We start from the raw sequence: 15,682 nt of genomic DNA on the forward strand, positions 1-15,682 counted from the left end.
TAAAATGCAATAATCTTTTTAAACGATTTTATAATCCTAGAGCGAATATTAATTGGACACTTATTCGTTTTAGACATAGAGTATCACAATTAAGAAAAAAAAAATTAAAATATAAAAATCATTCTAAAGTTGCTTTGCGTTTTCGTTTAACAAAGTTTGGATGGGAAAGATTGCAATCTGGAAGAAATGCTAGTAAGAAAAATTTATCAACCAAAAAATATTATGAAAAAATGAAAATAAAGTATGTTTCAAGAGATGATGTTAAAAAATTCAAATTTCAAATGCCCAGTTATGTATTACGAATAAGAGATTCACCGGTTGACTATAATCCTAATATAATGAGGGCTCGGAAATTTTTACCTACACATTTTGGTTAATTTTTTTTTATTATTATTTTTTTTTTTATTCTTAATTCATATATGATATAATATATAAAGATTAAAAAATAATTTTTTATGTTATATATGTAAACATTAATAAATATTTGCACATGTATATATTTTATTAATTTATTCGTTGATTCACTTGTTTGTTTAAATAAATAAATATATATATATATATATATATATATTTTATTTTTCCTTTTTGAATATAATTAAAAAGGAACATCATTTTTATTTTTGGATTTTCAAACATTTATTGTAATAATAATTTGTAAAAAGGATACAGTTATAACAAAAATAGAAAAATAATTACATAGGTATGAAATAAACAAAAAAAATAATGTAAAATAAAAAATAAATAATTAAATATACATACATACATACATACATACATACATATATGTATGTATATATATATGATCCTTTTATTTTTCCTCTCAAATACTTATAATTCTACAACAGTCTACCTTTTCTTAATTATCCTCTTTATCAACACCTAGCCTACATTATGAAATTTCAATTTTGTTCAATGATAATAATATATATATATATATAAAGGAATATATGACAAATAACATATCTAAATTATATAATGTAAAATATTATAAATTTATATATACACACATATTTATATGCTATACAAATTAATATACATATGTCTTTTATTTTTTCCATTTAACCTTTTTAAGTTAACTTTTTCTAACCACCAAGACCACATGGTTAAATTTGGATTCCTATATTCTGGTATGTTATATTGACTACAAATTCAAAGAAAAATTAAAATATCAAATTATTAAAATATTGAAAATACGAAAAATATTATGAACATGTTCAGGTCATTTTCTATCTTTTTTTTTTTTTTTTTTTTTAAAATATATACTATCTGGCTAGCTGGTCTAAAAGAACGAAAAATCCAACAGTTCCAAAAATACTTTTTGCAAACCAATTTTTTTTAAAAATTAAATTATATTTTGTCATTATTACAAAATGTAAAGAATTCAAATGTGCATATTATAATATATGGTTAAAAAAAAGAGAAAGAAAATATATATTTATACATTTATATTTTTAATGATAATATTTATTATATTCTTTAAAAAAAAAAAAAAATTATACCATATAAAATATTAACTTAAAAGGGTAATACATGTATAAATATATATATATATATTTATATTTATATAACTTTTATTTTGTGCTATATTTATAAATATTTATTAAATAAAAGAAAAATTATAATTCTTTATATTTTTGTTCCATATTTAAAAAGAAATGAATTTATTATTTATTTATTTAATTTTTTTTTTTTTTTTAATACTACCAGTCTTTCGACATATATTTTAATAGTGTCATTTTTTTTTATTATTCTTTTTAAATATATTAAAAAAAAATGTACGTATTTTTTTATGTTATTATATATATGCGTAGATATTTTAAAATATATAAAAATATATATTCATATTATTTATTATATCAAAATATGGGTAGGTAGGAAATAAAAATAAAATCACAAAATACATAAACACATAACATAAAATAGGTGCACAAAAAATGTAATTAAAACAAAGTTAAAAAAAAAAAAAAAAAAAAAAAAAAAAAATGAATGAATGAATGAATGAACTTCATTGTAAGATTATCATATTTTTTTTTTTATAAATATGAAAAATTATTTTAATTTTTTTTTTTGAATTGTTAAATATTCCATATGATTTATAGAAGATATAGAAAAAAATAAAAACAAATAATAACAATAATAATATATAAAATATAATATTTATTAGTCTGAGTACAAAGAGAAATAAAAATTTTTATTTTATTTCTTCTTTCACAAAATAAATGTTTGGAATTTTATTTAAAATTCTTAATCCTTTTGAAAGGGAAACCGATTTATTGTGCTACAGTACTTTTTAAATCATCTATACACTACAATATAAAAAGGGAAGAAAAAATAAAAATCATATATATGTATCATCTATATATATATGTATGTATGTATTTATTAATTTTTTATTTTTGATATAAAAACAGATGTATACATATATCTTTATTTTATTTTATTTTATTTTATTTTATTTTTACATTTCCAAATATTTTGATATCGTTCGCTTGGGATTCAATCTAATAAAGAAAAAAAAAAAAAAAAATATAATATACAATAAACATAAAATGTGGAATATAAAAAGAATACACATATATAATTGTTTTCAAGTATATTATAGTAAATTATTTATTTTTTTTTTTTCCCTTTTACAAGTGCTAAAATATTTTTTTCTGTGTCATCCTCAGTGTTTTTAATGGTGTTTTTTATAGCCTTTAAATTATTATAAATTTTTTTCAAATTATAATTATTCTCCCATTGCTGTAAAAAGTAAAATTATAAAATAAATATAAATAAATATATAAATATGAATATATATATATATATATATATATATTTAATTCCTTACATCTTGCCCAAATAAATTTATGTGTTCTTTCGTATTTTCAACCAAGTCTTCGTTGTGTTTTCCTTTTAAAAGCTAAAAAATAAAAAAATATAAATAATTAAATATATATATATATATATCATTTAAGTGGTAAAAACGTTTGAACACAACATCATATGATTATTTATCATTGTTAAAAAAGTTATAAATGTTGATTTTATCCTTTTTAAAAATTACAGCTAGTAGTTCAATCATTTTATTCTTGCTCTTTTCAACCTATAAATGAAACACATACATATAAAATATATATATATATATATATATATATTTTATTGTTATGTATTTATTAGAGTTCCACAATATATATAATATATGATTACTTCATCATCATTATTCCAGTCCTCTTTTTTATTTGATGACATATTATCCGTTTCTGCGCAAGAAGACGATATTTCAGAAGAACAAGAAGAGGCATTCTTTGAATTGACACTTTCTTGTTTCTTAATTAATTTATTATTTACATTTTCATTTTTTGTTTTGGTTTCATATGTACTTAAAATTTCTTTTCTTATATGAGGAGAGGTGTTTTTATCTTTTAAATTATTCTTTATTTTGTATTCCATAAGGTCATTCTACAAAAAAAAAAAAAAAAAAAAAATAATAAAATAAAATAAAATAAACACATATACAAATAAATATACAAATAATACAAAAAAAAATTTATATGAATGCTTTATTTCTTTTTATTTTTATTATATACATTTTTCTTAGTGTTTTTTGTTATTTCGTCATCTTCTTCATTTTCACTCATACTGCAATATATATGCTGATATAAAAAGGAGGGGAAATAAAAATAAAAATAAAAATATTATATATATATATATATATTTAAATTATTTATTTATATATTTTTTTTCTTACGTCATTTAGAGATTTCAGCTGCTCTTCAATTATTTTTATCTATAAAAAAAAAAATAAGGAAAATATAGATTTATTTTCATAGTTCTTTATATTAGTGTCATATTTTACTTTTCTTTATTTTAATTTTAAGTTTTATTATTTTTTTTTTTTGGGGGGGGTGTACCTTTTCGTGTAATTTCTCGTGAAATATTTTATCATCTTTTGTATCTTCACCTACTAAAATATTATTCTCTTCAATAGTTATATTCATCTTATGGTTTTTTTCTTCATATGATTCTTTTTCTTTTTTATCATTTTCAACTATATCATCTTTTTCAACTCTTTCAATTTTTGTATTTGCATCATCAGATGTACTCTTCATATTTTGAGATTCATATAAATTTTTAGAAGATACATTTTTTTTTTGATGTATATTTATATTTGTGTCTTGATTATCATAAGTTTTATTAATTTGCACTTCTTCGGAAGAGAGATTAAAGGATTCGTGTGAGTATGCATTCTTATCATCCTCCTGAACGAGCCCACAAATATATAATAACATATGCAAATATATGTACATATATATATATATATATATATATATATATTTATTTATTTATTTATTTATTTATAATATTTTCAACTTACATTATTAAAATGAACATATAGATTATTCAAATTTAGCGACAAGTTTTTTTTTCTCAAATTTTTCAGTAGAATAAAATGTTTGTGTAATACCTCTTCTAATTTTTTAATGTCATTTTCTAGAATGGATCTTGAAGGTTTACACAAACTAAAAAAATAAATAAATAAATATATATATATATATATATATATATATATATATATATATATATTTGATAAAGAGAAATATTTATTTTTAAAACATATATAATAAAAAAAAAATCTAACCATTCAGGGTTTACTCTATCTGTATCAAAAACCTGCGCTCTTATATTTTTCATATTCTTTCTTAGGTTATTAATTTTTATCACCGTTTGACTTATCTATATGAATAGAAAGGAATATAAACAGATTGTTTGATAATATGTAAATAAATAAATAAATATATATATATATATATATATATATATATATATTTTTAAGTTACCTCTTGAAAGTTTTTCTTAATTATATCTTCCAAATCAACAACATATTTCAATTTTTCCTTTTTTGTCTAAAAAAAAATAAAACATATATATTATATATATATATATATATATATATATATATATTTATTTATTTATTTTCTTACGTATTCGTTTTCCATAATGATATATTTCATTTTTTCCAAAAATTGCTGGACCAAGTTTTTCATATTAAAATAAAAGACGTTAATATTTTCATGTCCCTTCAAAAAAAAAAACATAATATAAAATATATATATATATATATATATGTATATGTCATTATTTGGTTGTTGCAAGGTTTCATGTTGGATAAGATATATATATCATATGCTCATATATATATATTTTTTAATATTTTTTTATTTGTTACCTCTATAATTACATTCTTTGTTTGCATAAATATACTATCTATCATATCAGATGAAACCTCTGTTTTGTTTAATGTAAATAATATTTGATTATTTATATCTTTGTTCTTCTTTAATAATTTTATTTCATTTCTATATTTTTCATTCTCTTCATTTAAATGTACTATATGCTTGGCTAAATTCTTTTTTATACTATTTATATCATCGCTAGCTAAAATGGTCTTTCCTAAGGCTTCCAATTGTTTTCTTAATTTCTCATTTTCTTCTTCTAATTTTAAATTCACTTCTTCATAATCAATGCTAGAACTAGGAAGTATATTGTACTTGCTATAATTTTCCTTTACAAGCAATTCTCTCAATCGTCCGCATTCGTTCTAAAAATGAATAAATAAATAAATAAATTAATAAAAATATAAATATATATATATATATATATATGTTGAATTATCCTTTTGTGAGCTAGCCAAAATAAATAGCTGTTTTGTTCAGGGAAAAAAGAAAGAAAAAAAAAAAAAAAAAAAAAAGCTAACAACGATAAAATAAAACACATTCACATTTAAATTATTTTTTATTACCTTATACATATTGCACAATTCTTTTACTTCGTTTTTCTCTTTGTTTATATTTTCCATTTTAGTTTGCATATTTTTTATTTTTTCATTTAATAAATGAATTTGAGTATTCCAGAAGGAGTTGTCTTTTGACGATTTGCTAGATATTTCGGTAGGAGTTTGTGTAGATGACTCGTTCATGTAATTTTTGGAATCATTGAAATGTTCTACTTTTTTTATTTGATCATTTATATTAGAATTTTGATAAGGATACAAATGAACATAATTTGAGCTGATAAGTGGGTATGACAAAGTAGTAGTAATATTGTGCATATTATTATAAGGGTCATTTTGTATTATATTATTTTGATTATGTAAATTATAAGAAATATCATGAGTGTAAATTGGTTCAGGAATATTTTGAGTCGTATAAAATTGAGGTGGTAAAGATTTTTGCCTGTTCAAATTCATATCTTTGAGAGGAGAACATGCAAAGAAGGATTTTTTTTTTTTTTTTTGATATGTATTAGGTGTTAAAGAGCGTGTTCTTACAAATACGTTATTAGTGGTAGGTGTAAAGAAACTAAATTTATTTATATTATTATTATTTTGATAATTATTTGTTCTGTCATTTTTATATATTAATATTTCCGTTTTGTTATTTTTTACATTACTCTCTTTATTTATTACATTTTTTTGACTAGATTTACAGAAGAAGCTTTTGTGTGTTTTTTGTTTATTATTTTGTGTGTTGGCACATGGGTTTAAAATATTGTTCATGTTGTTTATATTTAAATTAAAGCATCCATCATTAACGCTACTACTACTATTAATATTATTACTATTAATATGATTACCATTAATATGATTACCATTAATATGATTACCATTAATATGATTACTATTAATATGATTACTATTAATATTATTTATATGTTTACCTTCAGTATTTATATTAATATTCATTTGTTGATTATCATGTTGACCATAATAATATACCACATCATTATCTGGAACTATATTATTTGCAGATGCATTCATATATAGATATTTTTCTTCTTGTGGTGATATAAACATAACTTGTTCGTTAGGTGCATAAACAGAATGTTTTTTTATGTCATATTCATTTGTATTATAAATTCCTTGGATATATTCATTATTTATATAATTATTATAATTTAATATATCTGAATTTGTTGTATATTGATTTAACGTGTTATTATAAGAATGTGCTTGATGATCATTTAAATTATTTTCATATATAATATTTTTTTCATATGGTAAATTATTTTCTTGGGCATAATATTTAACATTATTATCAACAAAACAAACACTTTTATTTTGTTTATGTTCATTCGATAATGGGATATATCCTTTTGTTTCATAAACATCAAACTCTTTATATTGTTTCTTTTGTTTATTATGTTTATCATGTTTATTATGTTTTTTTTTAATTTCATCATCAAACTGATTATAAGAATGTATTTCTTGATCTTCATATATTTGTTCATTATCATCATCATTAGTATGATTGTCATCATTTGTATTATCGTCATCATTTGTATTATCATCACCATTTGTATGTATTTCTTCCTTTTCATTTTTTTTTTTATTTTTTTTCTTTGAAGTGGATACTTTCTTTGTCCTTTTTTTAATATGATTTTTATGTTTTATCAAAATAACATCCTCATCAGTATACTCAGAAATTAATTGTGGATTAATACTTTTGACAATGGATGTGGTTAATTTTTTCAATAGATGATTGTTAGGTAGATCTATAAGGATTTGTTCATTCGATTCATGCTTAAGATTTGTATTATTATTAATAATATCTTTATTATTTAAATGATGAATATTTTTTTTTTTTTTTTTGAGATTATTGTCTTTTATAATATTGTAATATTCATTTTTCATTACATCTTGATCCATAGTGTTTTCATAATTTTTATAATTTTCTTCATCCATAATATGATGAGTTGGAGTCTCATCTATATAATTGTGTTGTTCACATACAAGATTAGTTTTTTTTTCTTCATATATACTATTATTATTTATCATTTGATTATGTGGTGAAAAGGTATTATAGTATAAGTTTTTTATATTATGATTATTATTAAAAGGTTTCGAATTATAATGATTCACATGACTAATATTATAATGGTTGTTATACATATTGTTGTGTTCGTTACTTGATTTAATTTTTAATTCGTTAGGATCATATGCACTGTCATATATATTATCATATATATTGTCATATACATTGCCAGCAAGTGGTGAAAATATATTTGTAGTACCTTTCATAGACATTTTTATAAATACATATAAATATAAATATATGTGTGTGTGTATATATATATAATTTCTTTTTTAATATATTACATATGCTTTTATTTATGTATTTATATTATCACATAATTATTTTTTTATTTTTTGTTTTTTATTTTTTTTAATTTTTGGACATACTGAAAAGAGTCAATAATGCATAAACAAATAATAAACAACAAAAAAAAAAAAAAAAAAAAAAATACACAAAATTATACGTTAAAAGAAATATCCAATAACATTATTTTATGTACACATGGAAAATAAAATAAAATTAAAAAATGAAGAAAAATAAATATATACATACATAATATTATATATATATATATATATATAAATCATATATGTATTTATTTTATTTTTTTAGTGGTTATTATATACAATATATATTTGTCTATTTTTTCTTTTTTTTTTTTCATAATCTTTAGAATTATACATAATTTTAAAAAAGTAATATTCTATGTATATGTATATATATATATATATATATATATATATATATAACAAAAAAAAAAAAAAAAAATAAATAAATAAATAATAAATATAGTGTAATATATTTTTTTATGCATACATATAAAATATGTACAATAAAATACTTCATATTGAGTGTAAAATAAAACACATAAAATTATTTTCTTTTTTATAAACAAAACTTTAAATATATAAAAAAAAAAAATAAATAATATAATATAATATAAAGAATGATATATCCATATATGATATATTGAAAATAAAATTAACATTTGTATTTTGAATTATGCATAGATTATAATGGCAACAAAAAATTATTCATGATGTTAATAAATAAAAACTACAAGTATTATTATAAATATTATATAAATATTATATATATATATATATATATATATATATACAAACTACTACAAAATAAATAAGAAATATTTTATGTATCATATGTATCCTATATAATACATAATTATTAATTATTTAGTATTTTATTTCATTTGATGATTTAATTTTAATTTCTGTTTGTTTTTTTGGAACAGCTTTTGTTTTTGTTTTTCTTTTATAATTTCTTCTTTTTCTACGATGGCTATAATATCGTCTATTTTTTCTCTTTTCTTTTTATTTTTTTTTGAATTATTGTTTAATAATAGTTTTATTTTTTCATTGACCTGAACCTGGAAGGAATGAATAAATATATAAATTAATGTATGTGTAAATATAAATATATATATATAAACATATATATAACATATATATTACATATATATATATAATATGTATAATATGTTGCCTCTTTTTTTTATTTTATTTTTTTTTATTTTTTTTTTATTTTTTTTTTTTTTTTTTTTTTTTTTTTTTTTTTTTTTTTTTTTTTTTTTTTTTTTTTTTTTTTTTTTTTTTTTTTTTTTTTTTTTTTTTTTTTTTTTTTTTTTTTTTTTTTTTTTTTTTTTTTTTTTTTTTTTTTTTTTTTTTTTTTTTAATTTGTCGTCATTATTTCCATCATCTATATTACATGAGGATTTTTCTTTATTATCATCTATACTGAGGTTATTAGAATTTTGATCTTTTACATTATTTGTTTCTACAGTTTTGATGTCTGTATTATTATTTTCTGTATTCAATAGAGTGTTACTCATTGTATATTCCAACAATAAATTATCAAAGTTTTTTTTCTTATTTGCATTATTTGAGCTTTTATTTTTTTTTTTATTTCCACTTTTCTTTTTTTTTTTAATTTCTTTCACTTTATTAGAATTTTGATTTTTTATATTCTCTTGATTATTATCAGCATTTTCTTCTTCATCTTCATCATCAAATTCGGTACTGTCATCATCAGAAACTTCTACAGTTTTTTTTTTTTTTTTATTCTCATTGTTTTTTTTTTCATTCTTTTCTTGATCCTTTAATTTTTCTACTTCATAAAAAAATTCATCGTACTCGTCAACCATATCAGCCCACGACGTGTACTTATTAATCTATAAATCAAAATGAAAATAAAAATAAATAAAAATATAAAAATAAATAAAAATATATATGTGTGTAAATATATATATGTGCATATATTCATATGTATTATATATTTGTGGGTGATATGCTTTATTTTATAAAAATTTCTTTTTATTCATATGCACATAAATTTTATTCCTTACATCGAAGGAAAAAGTGCTGAAGTCTTTTTTCTCATTTTCCTTTTTTTTTTGATCTTCTTTCAGCTGCTTTGCTTTTCTTTTTATTTTGTCCTCCTGTCTTAATATATCGTAAATATTATTTTTATAATTCATTATATATAAAATAATTAGATTATAAAAATATATTAAAAAGAAATCTTCTAAAATCAATGTCGAAGAAAAAAAATAAATAAATAAAAAAATAACAAATAAAAAAATAAAAAAAAAAAAATTGGTATAAATACTCTGATGTTGCTTAGGTTCTAATGACTAATCAGAAATAAATGAAAAGCAAAAAATAAAAAATAAAACTTATATAAATAAATAAATATATATATAATATGTATATCTTTGCTATGGTCAAAATTTTCAAAATTATTATTTCACAGAGGAAATAAAATATATATATATATATATATATATATATATATATATATTTTTATTTATATGGAAATTATCAAATATTATGGGATATATATGTTATATATTTATATTATGACAACTAATTCAATATATTCTTATATTTATTTCTATCATAATTATATATATATATATATATATATTTTATTTATGTATTTTATTATAATATCTATATCTTTATAATCATATATAGTTATTTAATTTTTTCTCATAAAAAAAAAAAAAGAAAAAAAAAGAGGGTTCCTAATTCTTTTCAATAAATATATTATTTGAATAAAAGTTTATATATTTAAAATTTGATAATTTCTGGAGAAAAAAAAATAATTTCATATAATATCAAATCAGAAAATTTTACCACATAAAATATATATATATATATTATATATATTATATATTTGTTTGTTAATTTATTGTTTTGTTTTATTGTTATATAACAAAGGGAAAAAAAAAAAAAAAAAAAAAAAAAAAGAAAGGGTAATATTAAACTATTAATTTTCACATTAAATAAATATATATGAATCTTTAATAATTATCAAAATTTACAATAATATATATATATAATATATATATTTATATATCTACACAAATATAATATAATATATTTATAAGCATCTCTTATCTTATGCATATATATATATATATATATATATATATATATACATTCTTCTTTATATGTTTTTTTTATTTTGCTCTTCATAATAATAAAGCAAAAATAATAAAATTTCCATAAACTTTATTTTTTTTTTTTATATATTTTCTTAAAAAAAAAAAAAGGAAATCTTCACATGTAAAATGAAAATAGAAATAATATAAAAATAGAACAAAAATAAAAATAATAATTTATATAATTGATATAATTTATATTTAAATGTTTAAATATTTATATTTACATTTTTATGTATTATAAACATATTATATAATATAATATTATTTTATTTTATGCTTAAAAATTTTAAGGTTCCACAAAAAATTTAAGAACATAATATAAAACAAAAATAAAAATATATATATATATAATATATATATATAATGAATATTTTTATTTATTAATTTATTTATATGTAGAACTGCAATAGTGAAATACATGGATTATTATTTTAATTTATAAATATTGTCATGTTATTATATATATATATATATATATATATATATTTTTTTTTTTTTTTTTTTTTTCTTTCGTTTCTCCTTACGTGTACACGTTGGAAAATAATGTCCTCACATTTACGTACAACAAAAGTAAAATAAATAAAATAAAATAAAATAAATAAAATAAAATAAATAAAAATATAAAAATATAATTTTAAAATAAATTTTCTGTCAATGAAATATATATTTTCCTTCCTTTAAATTGTCCTTTAAAATATATTTCCCTTTTATTATTTTGTTTATATATTGAATTATTTATGTGCTATTAATATATTATCACATATATATATATATATATATATATTTATTCTTTTTTAAGTTATCATTGTTTGATTCACTTTGTTCCTTGATTACTTACTTATTATTTTTTTTATTATTATTTTTTTTTTTTTTTTTTTACGTGGACATAAATAAATATGGACACGACGACATTAAAAGAAGCTGATATGAATCAGATGATAATAAAACTTATGGAAAAAAAAAAAAAAAAAAATATTTATAAAAAAAACATGCTGGAACATGAAAATTTTGTTCATATGAAGAAATTTAAAAAAACTACAAAGGAAGAAAAAAGCTTGAATAAGGACGAAATAAAGAGGTTAAAAAAAATATATATATATAAATATATATATATATATATATAAATATATATTATATATATATTATATATACTTTTTTTTTTTTTTTTTTTTTTTTTTGTTGATGTAAATGAGCAAACTTTTATTATAATTAAAAAAATAAGAAAGCTCTTCTTTCTTTATATATTTGTCATACTTGACGTGGTCACATATTTATAATACTTTTATCTTAATAATATTTCAACCCTTCTTAGTCATATGATTAATTTTTTTCAAGAACAAGAGAAAATATATAAAGAAGAGGAACTTAATACGAAAAATTATATAATAGAAGAAACAAAAAAGAAAGAAAACCAAGTATATATTATATAATATATATATGATATAATTAAATTATATATGTTCCTAATATTTTGTCATACATATATATATATATATATATATATATATATATATTTATATATATTTATACTTATAATTATCCATTTCTATATATTCTTAGCTTAACACTTATTATATTTATTGTCAAGAATTCAAAAATGAATATAACAATTATTTTAATAATTTCATAAAAGAATCAGAGGTTATTAATTTTTTTTTTTTTTTTTTTTATATATTTGAAACGGTAAACACTTTTATATTCTCTTCTTATATAAATTACGTAGGAAATTAAAAAGGAACTAAAAGATCTACAGATTCAATATATGGATGATAAGATATTACTAGGTAATTCTTTTATATAATAACATAAAAATGTATATTATTAATCTATATTGTCATTTTATTTTATTTTTTTTAATATGATATATACAAATGTTTGACTCCTTATATATAGGAAATAAAAGAAAAATGGAACTTGATAAGATGCTATATATTTATAAAGAAAAATTATTAGACATAAAAAATCAGTGGGATACTAAAAATTTTTGTGATGATAATTTAAAAAATATTGTATATGATATATTAAATGTTATAAATTAAATATATGTTAAAAATTTATAATGAATGTAGAAAATATATATATCTTTGTATTACCTCTTCATGCACAATTAAATCATTTGTCTTGTCATTTTTATATTTATATTAATATGTATTCACATATGTTGAATCTTAACAAATTGAAATATGAAAAAAAAAATAAAATAAAATAAAATAAAATAAAAAATAAAATAAAATAAAAAAAAAATTAACATATAAATAAAAAAACAAAAAAACATATAAACAAAAAAAAAATAAATATATAAAAAAAAAAAAATACATTCATCTTACACAACCTTTTTTTGTATTGAACCATTTAATCCTCATACTCTTCATATGTACTTCTTTTTGTTTTATTAAATAGTTGTAAAAATATTACATTCTGACCATTCGAAATAAATCGTGCTATTAGTCTAAATTGTAGTTGAGTGCTTTCTTTATATTTTTCGTTTGCAAATACATATGTATTTAAAATATATGAACGAAGAATTATTCTCTCAAATTTGAATATTTTTTTCTTTTCTATATTCATAATGTTTGTAATAATAATACAATTTTCAATAACATTTTTTAATTTTAAAAAATTAAATGAACAAAACTTTATATTGTTTGATAAAATGGAATTATTATTTATAGATATATTTTTCTTTTTTCTTTTATTATCAAAAAGATTTTTTAATTGTTCTGTGTTTAAGCAATCGAGTTGTTTATATGTTTTCTTTTTTATATTATCATCTGAAGAATTATGATTATCACAATCATTGTTGTTATCAAAATTAATGTTGTTATCAAAATTAATGTTGTTATCAAAATTAATGTTATTATCCTTATTTGTGTAAATATAATTGTTCTGTTTGTTTAATGTTTTATGTTTTATATCATTCATAAGGGTATGTACACCTGAATCGTCTACATCAACCGAGTCATCATTAATATCATTATGATTATTATCATTTTTATCATTTTTATTATTATTATTATCTCTTGTTATATCATTTCTTATTGGAATGGATTCAATAAATTTGTCTAAGTTATGATTTGCATTTTTTATATGTTCCTTTTTCTCATCCATGCCTAGAAAATACACTTGTGAGATATCATGCAAAGGCAGAATATTTATTTCATTCAAGACATTATAAAAAGCAGAAGGAGAATGTAAGGGATATGTAAAAATAGGATAATCAATACTTGGAGATCCATTAGGTATATGTAATAGAATGCTAAGAATTTCTAATAAAGTCGTTCCGTCATTACAAAATGGATCAATTATATATATTTTCTTTGAATTGTTTATATATTTGAATAAATTAATTTTAAAAATAGCTGATGCTATTATAGTACTTTTTAAAGATTGTTGATTTTTATATACTTGATATATTCTTATATTCATATTATTACTTAAATTGATATGAATTTTACATTCATTATATTTAAACAATACATTAATTTTTAATGGTGCTAATTGTGATGATATTAATTTTTTTTTTTTCAACAAGATATTTTCATCTCCATTTTTTTCAATATATAATTGTTGTTGTCTTTTAATTACATTCAATATAATATTTTTTATCATACATGTGTGATATAAACGTGATTTAATACTTGTAATACTAATTTGAGGTTCACTCAAAATACTACTAAATGGGATATAAGCATTCCAATCAATTTTCTTCATATCATTAATAAAATTAGTTTCATAAGCACAATAAGAATTATACACTTGTAAACGAATTTGTTCTATAGTTCTACTATTTATTAGTAATTTATATAAATAATATAAATTAGATTCAATTTCTATATTGCTATCTTTAAAAACATGCCTATATTTTTCGTCATATATTTTTTCTAATGTAAAAATATTATCATTTTTATAAGGAACAACACAACAATATTTATAAGTTTCTTCTTCTTTATAATTTAACAAGGATGTTGAATACATCCTTTTAGTTTCATTACTTGACCATTTTCTTAAATAAATATTATACCTAATTGAATATTTATTACAAGTTGTTTTAATGCGAGTCACGCATTTTCTCATAATTTACGATCTTTCAAAGTAAACATTCAAATGCAGCACTTAAAGTAAAAAAATAAAATATATATATATATAAATATATACATATATTTGTTCTTATTTAAAAAATGTTATTCATGTTGTTATTTTGTAAATAATTAATAAGTATGAATTTTTATTTTCACAAAAGAAAAAAAAAAAAAAAAAAATTATGAACAGTTCATGTAAAAAAAAAAAAAAAAAAAAAAAAAAAAAAAAAAAAAAAAAAAAAAAAAAAAAAATAAAAAAATTATATAATAAAAATATTATATAATAATATTTATAATATTTT

The 15,682-nt window shown here is 17.8% G+C and overlaps 6 protein-coding genes across 6 annotated transcripts in view; 2 read left to right on the forward strand and 4 right to left on the reverse strand.

Annotated features, from left to right (window-relative positions):
- Positions 1 to 377, forward strand: part of PGSY75_1025700 (hypothetical protein) — a gene marked incomplete at both ends in the record, with an annotated part of 564 nt that extends 187 nt beyond the window's left edge. The window contains one exon of the mRNA XM_018786029.1: positions 1 to 377. This exon is cut by the window's left edge and continues 187 nt beyond it. Within this exon, the coding sequence (XP_018641646.1) occupies positions 1 to 377 (377 nt within the window).
- A 479-nt stretch (positions 378 to 856) lies between these two features.
- PGSY75_1025800 (hypothetical protein) lies at positions 857 to 1,361 on the reverse strand (the record flags this gene model as incomplete). Its single annotated transcript, XM_018786030.1, has 3 exons — positions 857 to 884; positions 1,064 to 1,141; positions 1,264 to 1,361. The coding sequence occupies 3 exons, from the start codon at positions 1,359 to 1,361 to the stop codon at positions 857 to 859; spliced, it is 204 nt and encodes a 67-aa protein (XP_018641647.1).
- A 909-nt stretch (positions 1,362 to 2,270) lies between these two features.
- On the reverse strand, positions 2,271 to 8,065 carry PGSY75_1025900 (hypothetical protein; the record flags this gene model as incomplete). The annotated part of the gene is made up of 15 exons (XM_018786031.1): positions 2,271 to 2,306; positions 2,463 to 2,501; positions 2,635 to 2,742; positions 2,831 to 2,902; positions 3,047 to 3,085; positions 3,190 to 3,441; positions 3,570 to 3,635; positions 3,731 to 3,769; positions 3,894 to 4,241; positions 4,358 to 4,502; positions 4,622 to 4,716; positions 4,821 to 4,886; positions 4,965 to 5,060; positions 5,210 to 5,581; positions 5,783 to 8,065. 15 exons carry the CDS (start codon positions 8,063 to 8,065, stop codon positions 2,271 to 2,273), a joined length of 4,056 nt encoding a protein of 1,351 aa, XP_018641648.1.
- Positions 8,066 to 9,036: 971 nt separating this feature from the next.
- PGSY75_1026000 (hypothetical protein) lies at positions 9,037 to 10,329 on the reverse strand (the record flags this gene model as incomplete). Its single annotated transcript, XM_018786032.1, has 3 exons — positions 9,037 to 9,222; positions 9,538 to 10,023; positions 10,198 to 10,329. The coding sequence occupies 3 exons, from the start codon at positions 10,327 to 10,329 to the stop codon at positions 9,037 to 9,039; spliced, it is 804 nt and encodes a 267-aa protein (XP_018641649.1).
- A 1,868-nt stretch (positions 10,330 to 12,197) lies between these two features.
- Positions 12,198 to 13,340, forward strand: PGSY75_1026100 (hypothetical protein; the record flags this gene model as incomplete). Its single annotated transcript, XM_018786033.1, has 5 exons — positions 12,198 to 12,379; positions 12,614 to 12,716; positions 12,862 to 12,942; positions 13,025 to 13,085; positions 13,195 to 13,340. The coding sequence occupies 5 exons, from the start codon at positions 12,198 to 12,200 to the stop codon at positions 13,338 to 13,340; spliced, it is 573 nt and encodes a 190-aa protein (XP_018641650.1).
- A 313-nt stretch (positions 13,341 to 13,653) lies between these two features.
- On the reverse strand, positions 13,654 to 15,375 carry PGSY75_1026200 (hypothetical protein; the record flags this gene model as incomplete). The annotated part of the gene is made up of 1 exon (XM_018786034.1): positions 13,654 to 15,375. One exon carries the CDS (start codon positions 15,373 to 15,375, stop codon positions 13,654 to 13,656), a length of 1,722 nt encoding a protein of 573 aa, XP_018641651.1.
- Between the last annotated feature and the right edge of the window lie 307 nt (positions 15,376 to 15,682).

This window comes from Plasmodium gaboni, chromosome 10, assembly GCF_001602025.1.
Source record: "Plasmodium gaboni strain SY75 chromosome 10, whole genome shotgun sequence".
Classification (NCBI taxonomy): Eukaryota; Apicomplexa; class Aconoidasida; order Haemosporida; family Plasmodiidae; genus Plasmodium; species Plasmodium gaboni.